At 38.9% G+C, this 20,380-nt stretch overlaps 1 protein-coding gene across 9 annotated transcripts in view; it reads left to right on the top strand.

Moving 5' to 3' along the window:
• Nucleotides 1-20,380, top strand: part of VPS13B (vacuolar protein sorting 13 homolog B) — an 805,060-nt gene that overhangs the window by 748,164 nt on the left and 36,516 nt on the right. For all 9 annotated transcript variants that reach the window (XM_074386816.1, XM_074386811.1, XM_074386814.1 and 6 more), the window contains 10 exons: nt 536-799; nt 1,474-1,557; nt 1,736-1,911; nt 2,415-2,585; nt 2,924-3,125; nt 4,281-4,469; nt 6,762-6,908; nt 11,718-12,001; nt 14,508-14,635; nt 15,388-15,587. In XM_074386816.1, coding sequence (XP_074242917.1) covers nt 536-799; nt 1,474-1,557; nt 1,736-1,911; nt 2,415-2,585; nt 2,924-3,125; nt 4,281-4,469; nt 6,762-6,908; nt 11,718-12,001; nt 14,508-14,635; nt 15,388-15,587 — 1,845 coding nt within the window. The remainder of the gene's footprint in view (nt 1-535; nt 800-1,473; nt 1,558-1,735; nt 1,912-2,414; nt 2,586-2,923; nt 3,126-4,280; nt 4,470-6,761; nt 6,909-11,717; nt 12,002-14,507; nt 14,636-15,387; nt 15,588-20,380) is intronic.

The following is a 20,380-nucleotide window of genomic DNA, read 5'->3' as shown; positions in this document are numbered from 1 at the left end:
ACCAGAGCTAAATGATTGTTTTGAATTTCCAATCTTTTCAATTTCTGCATCACTTGACAAGATTCTCTGGGCAGGCACTTCTGTCCCCTGATTCACCTCGTTTCTCCTTCACCCCTTCTTCTCTGGCCCCTTTTTCTAGCTTCTCAACCTAAGTCTGCCCTGGAATATGGTAAGTTTCTGGGTTTGAGTTTCCACCCTCTCTTCCAGGTAAACTGTCTTCTGTTTGTGCATATTTGCAAGGCTCTTCTTTCACAAATCATTATCTCCACCTGCACATTTTCTCTCAAGCACCGGACCAACATTTCTAGTTGAGGACTGGACATGTCTGTTCCCTAAATACTGCAAACTCAACATAGCCAAAGCAAAATTTCTTCCTGACTTCAGGTCTTTTTTTTTTCTTTTCTTGTACTGTTTAAGCTAATTACTTCATTTTCTGTCCATTAACATCAACATAGTTTACTCTGTTTGAATGATAACATATTTCCAGGTAATGAAGTCTGAATTGATGGAGGCTTATATACTTACTATCTTTTAGATTATCATCTGTGGAAGACAGATCATCTGTAGTTACTTGTCTCAAAGCATAGAACTAAAAGTCGTTCAGCATTACATTGGTCAAGATGGACAAGCTGTAGTTCGAGAACATTTTGACTGCCTCACAGCCAAACAGAAATTGCCTTCATACATACTAGAAAACAGTGAGCTGACAGAGCTGTGTGTGAAGGCCAAAGGAGATGAAGACTGGTCAAGAGATGTGTGCCTGGAATCCAAAGCCCCCGAGTATAGCATTGTCATTCAGGTATGAAAAGAAATTCAATCTAGAATGGAGCACCTTTCACAATGAAATTTTCTCAAAATGTTCTTTACTTGTACAGCACTTAATTTATTAAAAAGTGATATATACAAAAGGAGGGAGATCTGAAATAATACAGAAAGGCTTTGAATAGTACTTCTTAAACTGTTTCCTCCCCATCCCACGACAATACATTTGTATCAGTTCCAGTAGTTTTTACAGCCAAGACTCTGTCCCTGCAAGATGCAAGTGATATCTTGAAAAAGATTCTGATGCCCCAGGGTTAGCAGTGGGGTGGGACTGTGGGGGTGATATCCTTCTCACTTAAGGATCTTTGTGATGGTCTGTTACTTTATCCCTTCCAAAGTCTTTACCATCATCACTTTCATTCCCATAAAGGATAAATTCGGTTTCATTCTGCCACTCGGTCTTATATCAATCTCTCCTTACATAAGTCTCTTTGTCTTTATGGAAAGAGTTGGCCCCATTGACTCAAACTGCACATTTGCTTTATGCCATAACGAAGTCTGGTTTTGCTTAGTTTTTTTTTCTAAATAATGGCTTTTTTCCTATAACTTTAAACTCTTTTTAATCTTCCAAACTGATATATCTGTGCCTTATTTTGATTAATTAGTGAACTGCCTAGTATTTAATAGGATCCTTTTCTGTTTCATGTGCAGGTGCCATCTTCAAACAGTTCCATTATTTATGTCTGGTGCACAGTTTTGACTTTAGAACCCAACTCTCAAGTGCAACAACGAATGGTGAGTGCTTTCCCAATCCTAAAATATGGTATATGACTCTGACCTTTCCTGTTCTGAAATAAATTAAGGTCAGAGTGACCCAGGGAAGAGATTTATTACAAGTTTGTTTCAGCATCAAACAGCTGGAATACTGCAACAAAGCAAATATGAAAGTTGTTCTGTCCTTTAATTTTTATAGATTGTGTTCAGCCCTCTTTTTATCATGAGGAGTCATCTTCCAGACCCCATTATCATACATTTGGAGAAAAGGAGTCTGGGATTGAGCGAAACACAAATTATTCCAGGAAAAGGGCAGGAAAAAACACTGCAAAACATAGAACCTGACCTCGTCCATCACCTGACATTCCAAGCAAGGTACCAGAAAAGTCCTTCCATACATTTTCCTAGGAGAAATTAAGTAGAACAGTAACCTTGCACTGAGGGTTGGGGAGGGGGAATGAGGATGGGAGTGGAGTTTTCTGTATGATTTCTTATCTTATGAGAATGTTATTTTAAAATGCCCTGCCTAGTGATCTCTTATTCTCATCTATAGTTTTAGATAAAAATCAGCCTTTCTTATTAAGCTTAGAAATAACCAAGAGGGATCATCAGAAAATTTAATTTAATTTAGATTTCATTGACACATTATTTCTCTAGTAAAGGAGATGTGAATAGAGATCTACACCTAGGAATTGAGGGGTGGGGGAAGAAAGAGGAAAAGTCAGGGCCCAGATCATCCAAATGCTGTCCCATAAATGGACTCAATCTACCAAAAAGGTGTTTGTCTCTAATACATTTATAGTTAAATATTTTTCAATAAATTGTAGACAACTTTAGAAATCTGGTATTTATGCTTGTTTCTTCTTTCAATTTCCTAGAGAAGAATATGATCCTTCAGATTGTGCGGTTCCCATCTCAACATCCCTCATTAAGCAAATAGCCACTAAGGTATACCCTGAAGGCACAGTTAATCAGATTCTTGATGAATTTTATGGGCCAGAAAAGTCACTTCAACCCATCTGGCCCTATAATAAGAAGGATTCTGAAAGGTAACATTCTTCAACCATCTTTTTCTACAAAAATTTCTCAGTAGTAACAAATGATCATTCACAAAAATATTAAATACCAAAAGTGGTGTGTGCATGTGTCTGTCAGATTCTTACCTTTTATCATCTAGTAAGTGTATTTTGTAGATTTCTTTACTCATGATCTAGAACATAATTGTATGAAAAGTTGCCTTCTCCTGCATGCAAATTCAGCATTGAAAGATTCTGATATGAAGAGGTATCATGCAGGAGCATTGTGTGTCTGGAATCTTTAAACATATTTCGCAAATATTAAAGTTATCATATTTCATTGAGTTTCTTGGATGTGGTATTTGGAACAGGAATGAACAGCTAAGTCAGTGGGATAGCCCAATGCGAGTGAAACTGTCAGTCTGGAAGCCATATGTTAGAACCTTGTTGATAGAACTTCTGCCCTGGGCCCTGCTTATCAATCAGTCCAAATGGGACCTCTGGCTATTTGAAGGAGAGAAGATTGTTCTACAGGTTCCTGCTGGCAAAATTATTATTCCTCCTAATTTTCAGGTACTACAACTTTTTAAACTAATATGAATTCTTTTCTCTCAACAAGTAGATTTTATTGTGAAGTTGCATTTATGATCTTAACAGAATGAATCAGTTGTGAAAAATTCTTCTTAGATGCATATGTAAGAGGTATGGAATGTTCTTTGATATTCAAGGACTTTTCTGATGTCTTTTTTTTTTTTTTTTAACCATCAACACTTGATTGGTGCTTGAGTTACCATTAAATTTGATAACTTACATTAGTTACATTCTCATTTCTATTGTGTATAGGACATTTGATAAGTATTAGGGCTGGTCTATCAGTATGTATTAAGGAAATAGAGCCATCGTGTTCTGCTTATCCATACCCTAGGTATTCTTTGCTGTTCTTCTGGAAGTTCTCTGCAGTCTGCAAGATATTGAGGGTTTCAGAGCAACTGTTTTTGTCAGGGTCCCTTTTCCTTTACAAGTGGACCTGGATGTTCATAATTATGGCTGTCTACCCAGTTGTTTATTATAAAAACGTGGAATGATTACTGACACAGAGAGTAATTACAAACCAAAATATCACAGGAAGATTTATATTCTGTCACAAAGTCATCTTTAGAAGGCTAGTCTGTTTCAAGAAGACACACAAATCTATTTTAAAAAAATAGAGTAAAAAGAACTCCTAAATAAAATGTTCTTCTGATAGAGAACAATTTCAGAATCCTTTTTTGAGCTCCACATCATAAACATCTTTATTCAATTGCATTTTCCTTTTTTTAAATAAAATAATCAGATGATGTTACCTTATAGAATTGGAATGTTAACCTATATGGACCTAATGTTGCATATTATTCTCTTGTCAAATGAGATGAAACCTTCCGTTTTTAAAGGCTTTGGTATTTACAGTGTAGTCACTGTTTGAGTTTGGTTTTCCCCTCCCTTCCGTAAATATGAATTCCATTGTGAATCAAAAAAAAAAAAAAACCCACACACATTGGGAACCAAAATAAAATATACGTTGCCATTACAAAAAAAAAAAAAAAAGAAACACACACAGACAAACAAATGGAGGGATATTTGGTTGCTTTAGTAGACCTATTATATAACATTTTTTAAATTCCTGAGATTTGAAGTAAAAAATATCAAAGTTAAGAAGATTACTTTATAATTGAGATATTATTTTTCCAGGAAGCTTTTCAAATTGGAATATACTGGGCAAATACAAACACTGTGCACAAGTCGGTAGCAATTAAACTGGTGCATAACCTGACATCTCCAAAGTGGAAAGATGGAGGTAATGGTGAAGTAGTGACACTGGATGAAGAAGGGTTTGTTGATGCTGAAATAAGACTTGGTGCTTTTCCAGGACATCAGAAGGTAAGATCAAAGTCTGTGTGGCTGGGAGGAAATAGTGTGCCATCCCCTTAACATGTTTAAAAAGAATCTGCCTTTTTTCTTTTTAATACCTTTTTCATATTACTTGTTCTAAACAATTTATAACAGTAAAACATTTGATTTCTTAACTTCTTAGACCTCTCTGTTTTACAGTGCTTTTTTTCCTTCACCAGTGATAAAAGCTGTGTCACATAATTTATCCAATAATTGTTCTATTTCAGAACACTCAGCAATCACTTGATTTATAGTTCTTGGGGAGAAAATAAACTTACTCCAGAATATCCACAAATTGTACTTGGCCTCCTCCTTTAGAGCAGGAAGTAGAGTCACTAACATTCTGAGCATAGAGTGAAAGGACAAAGGCTTCTCCTGCAGCAAAGGTTATATTTCTGGAAAGGACATCCTGAGCAAAATTACGTGGATCAATTCTAATTTTCCCCCAGAACCACTGTTGTAAGGAGTTATATTCTTCAATAGTGGACTGTTGCCCATGTTTTTAGAGATGGATACAAAAAGCATAAGTCATTTAAATATAAATGGTATGTGCTTTTCAATATAAATCTAAAGTCTATGAAAACCAATTAGCTGAATAATATAACTAATCACATTATATATTAAAGTACAATATCATAGTGTGCTATGTGAAAGTTTTATGCTGTACTTCTAATGTCTTCATTATTGTAGCTGTCCCAAATTAGAAAAAGCAGGGATACTGCATCAGAGTAGCAGAATTCAGAATGACCTTTTTCGGGGGGAGAAGTTAGATTTTTGACAGGTGTCTTTGAAAAGTCTTTTGAGAAAAGTTAGGGTCATTTGGTGACTTTTAAAAAAATAAATTCCCTTGATACAAAGAAATTGGTCTTTCTTCAGCATTCAAGACTGGTATCCATTTCCTCAAAGTTGTCTGGGCAACACATGTTTATGCTCTGACGGCCAAAGTACTGTAACATGGGTGTAAATGGCAAAGAGCTGTAAGTATGAATCACCCAAAGTTGAATAGTTGTAAGTTGAGAACTACCATCAAAATCTGGAAAAAATGTTATAATATTCAGTCAACACCCAATACCTCTAGCACCTAACAAAGTGGCCACCGCAAGTGTTGAATAACTGTTTGTGAATCAATGAATGAACTGCTGGAAAATATATTGATGTCTCATTATGCTTTGGTGGTGACTCAGGACCCCTCTATACTCTTTTTAGTCTCAGGGCCCCTTTATACTCTTAAAAATTATTGAGAATCCCCAAAGGCCTTTTATTTCTGTGGGTTGTATCAATATTTACCAGATTCGAAATTTAAACAGAAATTTTTAAAACACAAGAGTACAAACATATATTCCATCAGCTATCGAGGGTAATAATGTCACACATCATATTGCCTCTGGAAAACTCCACTCTATAGCAGTTTTGACCATGGGACCTCATGCCCAGAGATTCCCTGTGGGTCTCCAGACCACCTTTTGAAAAACCAGTGCTCTGATATTATTACTCGCTAGATGGGTGTGTTTAAGCAGAAAACATCTTCTCTGAGCACTGTTCTTTACATAACATGGTAAGGTAATGAACTGATACATGTAGCTGTTAAGAGCAGCAGCACAGAGCCAGACTGCCCGGGTTTCAACCCCCTAGTTAGACCCTCTTCATGTCTGTGACCTTAGGCAAGTTACTTAACCTTATTGTGCCTCACTTTCCTCTTCTGTAAAATGGGGATGATAGTAACTCCCCTATGTAGATACTGTGAGGAATTTGTGAGTTAATATGTATAAAGTACTTGAAACTAGTGGAACACAATATTGCAATATATGAAGGTCAGTCCTTACTGTCTTCATTGTCATTGTCATTACTGAAGTTCTCAGAACTTTCCTTGGTTCATCATAGACATTAGTAAGGTGGCTGCTGGGAGAGCATGAGGAGGAGGAGGGAGGCTGGGTGGAATTCTGCCGAGTAAGATGAGTGACATTTATTTACATATACATGCTTTCTAAATGAACACTTTGTGAGGTTATTGGTAAACTAACCTGAAAACAAGTCATTATCTGTCACCAGCTGCAAAGTAATGGGGTGGCGAAAGCACCCTGTTATAGGGTAAATACTGACAGGGGCCAGAACATTTCTGAGACTGAAAGGAGCACCATTAAATACTCTGGGGGAAAAAAAGGTAAAATTGATACTGTCCTGGGCAGACAAATAGATAAAATAACCTTTTAGGAATACTCAAGAGATTTTGATATGCCTTACGGTATTGTCAAAATTACGTTTTTCTCATTTATCTTGTAGTTCTGTCAGTTCTGCGTTTCCTCCATGGTACAGCAAGGTATACAAATTATTCAGATTGAAGACAAGACTACAATAATCAATAATACCCCATATCAAATATTTTATAAACCACAGCTATCTGTCTCCAATCCCCAGTCTGGAAAAGAGGTAAGCAAATCATAACATGATTCTTTTGTCTAAGTTTTGATAAAGAAACGATAAATAGAATCAACTTCTCTTTAACCTACAGCAAATAAAAAGCCAACCCTGAATGTAGGTAAAGAGAAATTCACTTTTGTTATAATTAAAACCACTAATGTCATGGTCACTGCTTCCAAGGTAATTAAATGAGCAGAAATGCTACCGAGCAGCAGGCCCTAACACACTGCTGGATTAATCCTGCCTGTGCCCCATCTGCTCAGAGGCTCCAGCTCAGTCCTCTAGCATGCTCACTAGACTCCCACAAGCAGAGACATCGTCCTGAGGACTGGCTCCTGGGTCACATGGGAAAAGCACATCTGCCTTACAGGCTGCAGTGCCTGGAGAAGCCATGCAGGCAAAAGGCTATGACCTAACTGAGCTGTGGATCTGCTGGTGGTGAGCGCTGTGGTTATAAGGAGAATAATGTGGAAATATACCAGCTCATTTATGTTAAGATCTTGATGGCAGAATATGTGGAAAATAAATCTAAGAATGTTCAGTTCTTTGTACAATTAAAATGAATCGTTACATTTTTAGAAAGTAGGAGAGATTTTTTTTCTTTCCATTGTGTCTTAAGTGTTTTTCTTTTTTATTATTATTATACTTTAAATTCTGGGATACATGTGCAAAATGTGTAAGTTTGTTACATAGGTATACATGTGCCATGGTGGTTTGCTGCACCCATCAATCCATCATCTACATTAGGTGTTTCTCCTAATGCTGTATCCCCCCCATCCCCCACCCTCCACTCCCCGACAGGCCCCAGTGTGTGATGTTCCCCACCCTGTGCCATGTGTTCTCATTGTTCAACTCCCACTTATGAGTGAGAACATGCAGTGTTTGGTTTTCTGTTCCTGTGTTAGTTTGCTGAGAATGATGGTTTCCACCTTCATCCATGTCCCTGCAAAAGACATAAACTCATTCTTCTTTATGGCTACATAATATTCCATGGTGTCTATTTGCCACATTTTCTTTATCCAGTCTGTCATTGATGGGCATTTGGGTTGGGTTCCAAGTCTTTCCTGTTGTGAATAGTGCTGCAATAAACATACATGTCATGTGTCTTTATAGTAGAATGATTTATAATCCTTTGGGTGTATGCCCAGTAATGGGATTGCTGGGTCAAATGGTATTACTAGTTCTAGATCCTTGAGGAATCACCACCCTGTCTTCCACAATGCTTAAAATAATTTACACTCCCACCAACAATGTAAAAGCGTTCCTATTTCTCCACATCCTCTCCAGCATCTATTGTTTCCTGACTTTTTAATGATCACCGTTCTAACTGCCATGAGATAGTATCTCATTGTGGTTTTGATTTGCATTTCTCTAATGACAAGTGATGATGAGCTTCTTTTCATATGTGTGTTGGCAGCATAAATGTCTCCTTTTGAAAAGTGTCTGTTCATATCCGTCACCAACTTTCTGATGGGGTTGTTTTTTTCTTGCAAATTTGTTGAACTTCATTGTAGATTCTGGATATTAGCCCTTTGTCAGATGGATAAATAACTCTTCTTGTTGCATTGATCACTTTATGTAATCTCCTTCTTTGTCTTTTTTGATCTTTATTGGTTTAAAGTTTGTTTTATCAGAGTAGGATTGCAACCACTGCTTTTTTTTTTTTTTTTTTTTTTTTTTTGCTTTCCGTTTGTTTGATAAATATTCCTCCATCCCTTTATTTTGAGCCTATGTGTGTCTTTGCACATGAGATGGGTCTCCTGAATACAGCACATTGATGGGTCTTGACTGTTTATCCAATTTGCCAGTCTGTGCCTTTTAACTGGAGCATTTAGCCCATTTACATTTAAGGTTAATAGTATTATGTTTGAATTTGATCCTGTCATTATGATGCTATCTGGCTATTTTGCCCATTAGTTGGTACAGTTTCTTCATAGTGTCTATGGTCTTTACATTTTGGTATGTTTTTGCAGTAACTGATACCGGTTTTCCCTTTACATATTTAGTGCTTCCTTTTGGAGCTCTTGTAAGGCAAGCCTGATGATGACAAAATTCCTCAGCATTTACTTGTTTGTAAAGGATCTTATTTTTCCTTCACTTAGGAAGCTTAGTTTAGCTGGATATGAAATTCTGGGTTGAAAATTCTTTACTTTAAGAATGTTGAATGTTGGCCCTCAGTCTCTTCTGTTGTGTAGGGTTTGTGCAGAGAGATCTGCTGTTAGTCTGATGGGCTTCCCTTTGTGGGTAACCTGACCTTTCTCTCTGAGTGCCCTTAACATTTTTTCCCTCATTTCAACCCTGGTGAATCTGATAGTTATGTGTCTTGGGGTTGCTCTTCTCAAGAATTATCATTGTGGTGGTCTCTGTATTTTCCGAATTTGAATGTTGGCCTATCTTGCTAGATTGGAGTTCTCCTGGATAGTATCCTGAAGTGTGTTTTCCAGCTTGGTTCCATTCTTCCTGTCACTTTCAGATGCACCAATCAAATGTAGTTTTATCTTTTCACATGGTCCCATATATCTTAGAAGCTTTGTTTGTTCCTTTTCATTCTTTTTTCTCTAATCTGCTCTTTCTGCTTTATTTCATTAAGTTGATCTTCAGTCTCTGATATCCTTTCTTCTGCTTGATCGATTCGGCTATTGATACTGTGTATACTTCACAAAGTTCTCATGCTGTGTTTTTCAGCTCCATCAGGTCATTTATGTTCTTCTCTAAAATGGTTATTCTAGTTAGCAATTTGTCTAATCTTTTTTCAAGGTTCTTAGCTTCCTTACGTTGGGTTAGAACATGCTCCTTTAGCTTAGTGGAATTTGTTATTATCCACCTTCTGAACCCTACTTCTGTCAATTCATCAAACTCATTCTTCACCCAGTTTTGTTCCCTTGCTTGCAAGGAGTTGTGAGACTTTGGTGAAAAAGAAGAATTCTGGTTTTGGGAATTTTCAGCCTTTTTGCACTGGTTTCCCTCATCTATATGGATTTATCTACCTTTGGTCTTTGCTGTTGGCGACGTTTGGATGGAGTTTTTGCATAGTCATCCTTTTTGTTGATGTTGATGCTGTTGCTTTGTATTTGTTAGTTTTCATTCTAATGGGCCCCTCTTCTGCAGGTCTGCTGGAGTTTTCTGGCGATCCACTCCAGACCCTGTTTGCCTGGGTATCACCAGCAGAGGCTGCAGAACAGCAAAGATTGCTGCCTGCTCCTTCCTTTGGAATCTTTGTCTCAGAGGGGTACCTGCCAGATTCCAGCTGGAGCTCTCCTGTGTGAGCCATCTGTCCACCCCTGCTGGAAGGTGCCTCCCCATCAGGAGGCACAGAGGTCAGGGATCCACTTGAGGAGGCAGTTTGTCCCTTAGCAGAGCTTTTGTGCTGTGTTGGGAGAGTTGCTGCTGTCTTCAGAGCTGGCAAGCAGGAACATTTAAGTCTGCTGAAGCTGTGCCCAATGCCACCCCTTCCCCCATATGCTCTGTCCCAGAGAGATGGAAGTTTTATCTATAAGTCCTTGACTGGGCTGCTGCCTTTCTTTCAGAGATGCCATGCTGAGAGAGGAGGAATTTCGAGAGGCAGTGTGGCTACAGCAGCTTTGTGGCAGTGGGCTCCGCCCAGTTTGAACTTCCTGGTGGCTTTGTTTACACTGTGAGAGGAAAACCGCCTACTCAAGCCTCAGTAACAGTGGATGCCCCTCCCACCACTAAGCTCCAGAGTCCCAGCTCCACTTCAGACTGCTGTGCTGGCAGCAAGAATTTCAAGCCAGTGTATCTTAGCTTGCTGGGCTCTGTAGGAATTGGGGATCCACTGAGCAAAACCACTTGACTCCCTGGCTTCAGCCCCCTTTCCAGGGGAGTAAATGGTTCTGTCTTGCTGGCATTCCAGGCACTGATGGGGTACAAAAATAAACTGCAGCTAGCTTGGTCTCTGCCCAAATGGCTGCCCAGTTTTGTGCTTGAAACCCAGAGCCCTGGTGGTGTAGGCGCCCAAGAGAACCTCCTCGTTTATGGGTTGTGAAGACAATGGAAAAACCATAGTGTTCGGGGCTGGATACCACCATCCCTCATGGCACAGTCCCTCATGGCTTCCCTTGGCTAGGGGAAGGAGTTCCCCAACCCCTTGTACTTCCCGGGTGAGGGGACCCCCACCTTGCTTCTGCTCACCTTCTGTGAGCTACACCCACTGTCTAACCAGTCCCAGTGAGATGAAGCAGGTACCTGAGTTGGAAATGCAGAAACTATCCACCTTCCGTGTTGGTCTCACTGGGAGCTGCACACAGAAGCTGTTCCTATTTGGCCATCTTGCCCAGGAATTCTTTTTTTTTTTTTTTGAGATGGGGTCTTGCCTTGTCACCCAGGCAAGCGTGCAATCATGCAATCTCATCTCACTGCAGCCTCTGACTTCCAGGTTCAAGCTATTCTCCTGCCTCAGCCTCCCAAGTAGCAGGGACTACGGGCACACACCACAACGCCCAGCTAATTTGTATAGTTTTAGTAGATACAGGGTTTCACCATGTTGGCCAGGCTGGTCTCAAACTCCTGACCTCGTGATCACTTGAGGTCAGGAGTTTGAGACCAGCCGGGCGTTGTGGTGTGTGCCTGTAGTCCCTGCTACTCGGGAGACTGAGGCATGAAAATTGCTTGAACCTGGAAGGCAGAGGTTGCAGTGAGCCAAGATCATGTCATTGCACTCCAGCCTGGGCAATGGAGTTAGACTCCATCTCAAAAAAAAAACAAAAAACAAAAAAACAAAAAAAGATTTGCTATAAAATGTTTGACTTTGCTGTATCACTCTAGTTAATGTACTCTCTGCATTGTGTTTTCTTCTTTTAGTATTTTCATGTTCCAGACAGTGCTACTTTTAGCGTTTGCCCAGGTGGAGAGCAGCCTGCTATGAAATCCAGCTCCCTTCCTTGCTGGGACTTGATGCCTGACATCAGTCAATCAGTGCTGGATGCATCCCTGCTTGAGAAACAGATCTTGCTGGGCTTTTCTCCTGCCCCAGGTGCTGACAGCTCACAGTGCTGGAGCCTGCCAGCTATAGTTAGACCAGAGTTTCCCAGACAGAGTGTGGCAGTACCCTTTGGGAATTGCAGGGAAAATGGATTCTGTACCAGGTATTTTATGTTTATATAAATGTCTTTCTTATATGCTCATCAGTCTATCCGTTCATCTAGATGCCAAGAGAGAATAGTCGCAGTGCTTCCCATATGTAATTATAGGCTTTACTTTATTTTTAATTACTTCTAGACATTGTATACACTGGGTCAAGTGGTATGATCACATATGGCTTATCCCAATATACTGCTTAAGAGATTTTTCCCTTATGGAGCTTATACTGGGGGGAAATGATAGTACTTGTACCACAGAAGAGCAGTGTATTAAAAGATCCTATGTATGATCATATAAATAGTATCGTATGAAAAGATCATATCATAATGAAAAAATTACCAGGTTTAAAATATGAACGAGTCAAGTTGGAAAACCTTTTCTTTTCCCATGTTTTACTTTCACTTCAAAATGCTATTTTTCTCAAAAAGTCATTAAAAGAGATAACTTAGATAAACACAAGTCACAGAAGACTCTGTTCTGTGGTTGTTCCTGCATGCAAGTTGCTCCAATTACCGATTGCCAGTTATGCAAATGATAACCACAGAATCAAGCCAGAGACATATAATGGTTTGTTCATACTGGACTTCTATTATGTGGTTGTTCTGCATGTAATATGTCCCTTCTGCAGCTGTCAAGAATAACTTATTTATAGTGTATATAACAGCTACAAAAGAAACATATTGTGACCTTATGAGAGGTACCTTATTTTCATGATTATGAATTTATAGACTTTGAGGTTTTAGCTATGTTCTTTTGCTGAAATATTTTAAAAGACAAGAAATATTTTTAATAGTAATATTTTAAAAGACAAGCCTAACTTACGTTATTCATAATGGTAAGGCTCCATTCTCTACACACATCCCTCCATCTTTCACAGTATTCACAAAATCCTTGAATTTACAAATATTTCTCATCGCTAACACTGTAGAGGAGTGGTTATCCTTATATTCTGTTTGGAGATGTTAAGTATAGGAGGTGTTTTTGAAAGTTATGTGAACTCATGTCTATAAATAAAACATTTTTAAAACTGAAAGAAAATTTCGACAAAGCTTAATTTGAAAGTAAAGTTTAAAATGCTGAGAATTACAGTATAATTTAATTTTATCAAAATACTAAGCTAGATATTGGACAAAAAGTACCATACTTGAGTCCTGGCCCCAGCTTTCTCGGCTATCAAAAAGAAATTATCTGAGGTTGGCTTGCCTAGCTCTTTTAAAATTAGGCTGGGAAAGGAACTTTGCTGTTTATCCAAGAACTGAACTCTGAAAATGAATTTATTTCATGCTGTCCCATCTCCTCATCTGTTTCCTTCCATCAATCCAATCAACAGCACACGTTAGATGGTGTTATTACTGTGCTTTTACCAAATGCTAATGGACCATTCACTCTGACATTTCACACAAATACAATCTTTGGGAAGTACTCACACTGGCAAATAGGATGGATGGCACATGGAAGATTTTTAGAGCAGTATTGACCCCTTTTAGTCAGCTAAGAGCCACATTTGGCAAATTATCTGATTTCTTTGATTAATTTTGACAATCAGTCCATGTAATTTAGGCTTCAGAGTAATTTCTTTTTCCTGCTTTAATGTGAAATACTCTTTTTGGTAGTCTGTAATCTAAATAGGAAAATTTCTCTTCATCACAGAAGGCAACCTGTACTCACACAGCTGATTTTCTAACTCCAAATAATACAGCTTTACTCCTAGTAATCAAAATGAACATTTTTTAAAGTGTGATGGGCTTGTAGAAATTGACAGCAAACATTATCAGCCTGCCTACCTTTAGAATTAGAAAAAGAACAAGCACCCAAATTCTCTAGTAGTCATTTTTTTTATGTCACCCAGGCTCGAGTGCAATGGCACAATCACGGCTCACCTCCCAGGCTCCAGCCCATCATCCTCCCACCTCAGCCTCCCAAGTAGCTGGGACCACAGGTGTGTGCCACCACACCTGGCTAATTTTTGTATTTTGCTGTGGAGATGGGGTTTTTGCCCTGTTGCTGAGGCCGTCAGTCCTCAGTATAAGCAGTCCTCCTGCCTTGCCTCCCAAAGTGCTGGGCTTACAGAGTGCTGGGATTACAGGTGTGAGCCACTATGCCCAGCCTGCCAAGTGTTTTTAAGGAAGAGAAAGTATCCTGCCAGGCTAAAGGCTTTAAGACACATGTGCATGAGGACAAAAAGAACAGCAGGAAATATTAGCACAGGGTTAGCTATAGTTCCCTCTGAGTGATAGAGTTATTTTGTTTTCCTTTAATTATTTTTTCACATTTTATGAATGTTACAAATATGTATTACTATTAGAAAAAAATTAGTAGACTTGTAATATAATTAGTATATGGCAATTAATGAGAAGACAGCCTCCTTTTTGTGGAAAATATCTCCCCTGAATTATAAAGAAGATGTTTTAGAGTTCTGAATGTTGCTAATCTAAACAAATGTGTTCCAAGAGAGAAAGCATTCATTTTTTTCCTAAACCGTTTCTATCATTTGACTTGATTCTGTTCTAGGGCTATAGTGCTGACATACCAAGAACACCTTGGAGTGACTTATTTAACCCTCTCAGAAGACCCCAGTCCTCGAGTCATTATCCACAACAGATGTCCAGTAACGATGCTTATAAAGGAAAATATTAAAGGTATGTTTTATACTATTGAATTTAGATAATACAAAATGTGTATTTTTTTTCTGGGGTTTTTTGATTTAGTAGTTTGTGATCCTGTGGAAAAAAATGTTTAAATAAAATTATTATCTCTTTTTGAGAAGTTTCTTTTTTTTTTTCTAATCTCAATTAATTTTAATTTAAATAGCTGCCTGTGGCCAGCGGCTACTCTACTGCACAGCATAGATTTAAAATAACACTTCTGTCGGCTCTTTTTCTTCACCCCTACCTCCCTGTTCTCCCTCTCCTACTCCCCCTCTGGTGTGTGATGTTCCCCTCCCTATGCCCATGTGTTTTCATTGTTCAGCACCCACTTATGAGTGAGAACATGCAGTGTTTGGTTTTCTGTTCTTGTGTCAGTTTGCTGAGAATGATGGTTTCCAGCTCCATCCATGTCCCTGCAAAGGACATGAACTCATCTTTTATGGCTGTGTAGTATTCCATGGTGTATATATGCCACATCTTCTTTATCCATTCTATCATTGATGGGCATTTGGGTTGGTTCCAAGTCTTTGCCATTGTGAACAATGCTGCAATAAACATACGTGTGCATGTGTCTTTATAATAGAATGATTTATAATCCTTTGGGTATATACCCAGTAATGAGATTGTTGGGTCAAATGGTATTTCTAGTTCTAGATCCTTGAAGAATGCCACATTGTGTTTACTGTACCTAAGTCTCTGTCTTTAAGGGATAATTCTGTATATGCCTTTTTTTAAAATTTCAGATATTCCAAAGTTTGAGGTTTATTGCAAAAAAATTCCCTCCGAGTGCTCCATTCATCATGAGCTATATCATCAGATTTCCAGTTATCCAGACTGTAAGACCAAAGACTTACTTCCAAGCCTCCTTTTGAGAGTTGAACTGCTAGGTGAAGTAACACCTGAGTGGAGTGATGCTGTCGACATCAACAGTCAGGGAACACAGGTCAGTGAGCATGCAAAGTGACTCAAAGAAAAATGCCCTTTTCTGAGGTTTTGTTCGTTGCCTATTTTTAAACATAATTTTCTAAATGTTGAACATCTTTTCTCTTTGCGAGGGAGCTTGTGTATTCATTTTTATATGCTCATTAAGTTATAAATTCTCAAACTCAAGTATGTATCTGCAAAGTAGACTATACAGCCATTGACTTGAGAGGAGCACTTAGTAAAAGCAGGCCCATCCTGGACCTCATCCAAGGTCAAATGGAAATCAAATTGTCAGGCTTGTTTAGTTAGAACATAGTTCAGCTGTCCAGATGTTAGTACGATAGTAATACCAATTCTCTTTTGTGTATTATTTGAATAATTATATATTTTAAAATTAGTAATGTATTTTAACATTATATATTTTATTAATGTATTTTATGTGTTATGTATTTATATATAAATTATGTATTTATATTATGCATTTCATAATTAGTAATTTAAAAATACATATATTTATCCTAATAATACATAAAACTCCACAAATGTAAGTTACCATTTTAAAAACCTGAACAGATAAAATGTCCTGATTTGTTTCTGTCTTACTCTGGGTGTTGGTGGTACTAATTTTGTTGAAAATGGCATAAGAACTTAGCATTTCCTTTCTTCTGAACTTAAAATGTACCATTTGTTAGTGTAAAATTTAGTGGCATTAAATATACTTACAGTGTTGTATAGCCATCACTGCTATTTCTGAAACTTCTTTATCATTTCAAACAGAAACTCTGTACTCACTAAGCAGTAATTCCCCATTCTCTCCTCCCCCAATCCCTGGTATCCTCTCTTCTTTGTCTCCGTCTCTATGAATTTGCCTGCTCTAAGTATCTCAGAGAAGTAGAATCATAAAATATTCATCCTTTTGTGTCTGGCTTATTTCACCTAGCATAATGTTCTCAGGGTTCATTCATGTTTTAGCATGGATCAGAACTCCATTTGTTTTATGAGTGAATAATATTATGTCATACTTTTTTAAAAAGTTGTTTCACATTTATTAGTTCATTTGGTCTTTACAACAAGCTTGTGAAGTAGGCTATCGTAATGATTACAAGCCACATATTAAAGTTATAAATACATTTACAGTAATAATAGTGGTTATCATTGAATAATCACTCCATGCAAAGCATTGTGCTAAGCACTTTACATTCATTCTCATGTAACCTTGACAACAGCCGTACAAGTTAGGGATCGTCATCTCCGCAGAGGAAGAAGTAGAAACTAAGACCTCCAGAAGTACCTTGGTCTAATTTGCATGAAGTAGAAGCAAAAGGCCTGGAATGTCATCCAGACTTGCAGCACTGCAAAACTGGTGCTCTGAGCACAATGCATGCTGTTTCCTTACCTGAAACTCCTTGCTGCCCGTTTTTCCCGGTCCTCCTGGCACATGCTTTCTCATCTCTCAAGATTTCATTAAAGCCCCTTTAATGAAATCTTGAGAGATGAGAAAGCATGTGCCAGGAGGACTGGGAGTGGAGTATATTTGTGAAGTGTAGAATGAATGATCTGCTAAGTGGGAGAAGAAAAAATGGAGGGGCCTGGGATGAGCAGTCGCTGTGGAAACTGGTGAAGGATCTGGCTGGAGACTGGGGAAGGGATGGCTGAGCAACCTGGAGGGCCACACTCACCCTGGAGACCTGCATTTGTAGTGGCCACAAACTACCCAGGAGTGTGCTTTCTATCAGCTGTGCTCAGGGGCTGAACAGTGAAAACCCCTGGGATCTGTGCAGCCTCAGGAGATGTTCCCAGCCTCATTAATTTACAAAATAAATATTGCAAGCTTCTCAAGGGTCCCTGAACTCCCCTGCATGGGTTTGAAGATTTTTGAAATCTTGCTTATATTTGACTAGGGAATTCTTTACAATATACATTCTTCCTGTCAAACCTTATTTTGGGGATTCCCATTCACTCTGAATTTCCTCAAAACTTTGTAGTCAGGGATACTTCAAAGCTAAGAGGAGGTACTCTTTCCAACACCCTTATCATCCGTGGTCTGAGGACCCAGCAGTCTCATGTTCCCATTAATCTTTTAGGAGCTGTGTGCCATATGTCCTGCAGACCATGGTTTACTTCCTACTCCGGAGGAAGATTTGTTTCAGACCCTCACCAATATCTCCTCTGTAATAACCCAGGGCATATAAATCACTGGGGAGCAAAGAGAGCTGTGTCCTCTGATGAAAGAAGGAGCAGTCCTTCTGGAGGAGGGAGTTTGTCTTCCAGGAACCTTCTTCAGCCCTTGGTCCGTGAATTTCAAAGCTGACCTAAACAAGCAAAAACGAAACACCATAAAATGCCCATTATGCGGCAAGGAAGAAAGCTCCTTTAACTTTTTTCTTTCAGGCCCTCTGCTTCTGTTGTGTAGATAAGGTAGTCTCATGTTGTAGAATTTTGAAATGTATTGCATGAGGAAATATTCAGAGTTGTATAATCTCAGAATATTCTTTGGACCAACAGTTATCAAGAAGACCTACTAACACACAGGCTGCAGAATACTGATTGCCAAGTTACTGTGGGTTTTCTGGAGTTGGATCCCTGGCTCACACCAGGTCAGAAGACACCTCAAGGTTATTCAGCCAGCAACCTAAAGGTGGCACCTGGTGCTCATACTCATGATTTGATAGTGGGTGTTAGTCTGACTTTAGGGCAAAAACAGTCTTTAGGTGCTCCGTAAATAAAGGCATGAAAGTAAGTTTACACCGATAATTTCAAGTCATAATTTTGATCCTACAGGAAAATCGTTCAGACTCCTGTCATAGTGTATAGGATTTTAATTTCTCATACTCAAACTATTTTTATCAGAATTAGACAACATCATTTTGAAAAATTCAAAACAAGGAGCAAAGAAAACCTAGTAGTTACCACCTAACCACCAGCAACCTTGAGATGCCTGCTTCATTCATTCAGTCGACAAATACTGAGTTTCCAATATGTGCCAGACATTATAACTTAGTACTGGGACTTTGTAAAATATACTGAACAAAAATATACTGAACAAAAATATACAGAGCCCTTGCCCTCAAGTGTACATGTGGAAGAGGTAGATAATAAGCATGTGATCCCATGGGTAGTTGTATTATAAGCACTGAGAAGAGCTATGCAGGAAAGGTACAGTTGTGCTATGTGGGTATAAAGCAGACTAGTTTAGGAGGCCAAGGAGGCTGTATCTGAGTGAGAGACCTTGCCTCTGTGTCTTCAAGGTGAACAGGCACTCCCTAGACAAGAGAGTGGGTAATCTTCTAGGTAGAAAGAGCAGTGTGTTTGGAGCTTCAGTGTTCAGAGGGAACGTGGTCCTTTCAGGGAACTAAATGCCAGTGTGGCTGGCTGCAGTGCCAGATGACAGAGGGTAAGAGAGGGGGCTGGTGAGGCAATGAGAGACCAAACCTGCCAAGGCTCTGTAGGTCCTATCAAGGATTTCGGTTTTTATCTTAAGAGTCAAGGGAAGTCATTGAATTGTTTGTGAAAAGTACTCACTGAGCCATTGAACTGCAAAGAACGAGTAGTTTGAACCCAAGAAAATGAATTGAAATGATTCTTTTGCAGGTAAATTCCCTTCTAAAAAGATCCAGTAAATTCTCATGATCTTTGACTCTTAGCAGACGTTGGTAGTTGGATTAGTGTCACTGCTGATTCTTTCCAAATTGATTGTTTTGTGGGGAGGAGAGAATGAAAGTCCTGCATGTTTCTACAGCGCTGTGCCATTTACCCAGCGTTTTCACAGTCACAGTCTCCATTCTTCCATTCATTTGTTCAGACTTTTACTGAGGACCTATCAGGTGCCAAACCCTTTCCCCTGAGTAAGGCATAATTCCTGCCTTCAAGGACTTGACTAACCAATAAATGCAGTAAAGGGAAGATAAAGCATTTGATCATATAAAAATTCTAAGATAGTCAGGGAAATAGTTTTTATGTTTATTTACTGATGAAAGATTTGAGGCTTAAAGAGTAATCAGCTAGGTGACTTACAACTAAGCAGGAGCAAGCCAGAGCCTGGATCTGTGCCCTTGTGGTCCAGTCCAGTTTCTCCTACACCAGGCCCAGACCACTGCCTGTCCTCTGAAGTCTCGCCCTGGCTGCAAATACTGCTGCCTGAAAGTTCATCAAAGCACAGGTTAGAAGAGATCTAATGTCCTTGTTTACCTAATACAAGAATCCCTTCTGTGACGTAATACCCCAGAAGGCTCCCAGTGTAATAGTCATTACTTATCTAGTGGTGGCTATGAGAAATTTTCTTCTTGTATCAATCTGAAAACGATTACTCTGTAGCATCTGTTCATTCATCTTTGTTTTGCCCTCTGAGACATCACCGATTGTTTATTTCCCCTTAAATACAGCAACGCTACAATTATTTGAAGGCAGCTCCAACATCTTTGCTAAGTGTTCCCTTATCCAGGCCAAACATTTCTGGTTCCTTGAATCATTCCTTAAGTAAATGCGATTTCCAGACCCATCACCACAGTTACCCTTGTCTGAACACTCTAGTGTGTTATGTTCCCTTTTAAAAATCTGGCAGCCGGAATTACACACAGTATTCCAAATGTAGTCTAACCAGCTATTACCTCTCTATGCTTCCATTAATAAAGTAGAAGATCAAGTTGGCTTTTTATTAATCAGTTCAGACTGTTTGTTATTATTGAACTTGTGGTCAACCGCATCCCTCAGGTCTTTATCATATGACTTACTATACAGTTGACTTTTTGAACCCGAAGACAGGACTTTACATTTATCCCAAGTAAATTAAGTCTTGTTGATATTGGCCTAGTC

This window comes from Saimiri boliviensis, chromosome 15, assembly GCF_048565385.1.
Source record: "Saimiri boliviensis isolate mSaiBol1 chromosome 15, mSaiBol1.pri, whole genome shotgun sequence".
Taxonomy (NCBI): domain Eukaryota; kingdom Metazoa; phylum Chordata; class Mammalia; order Primates; family Cebidae; genus Saimiri; species Saimiri boliviensis.
This window is presented reverse-complemented; position numbering and strand designations above follow the sequence as displayed.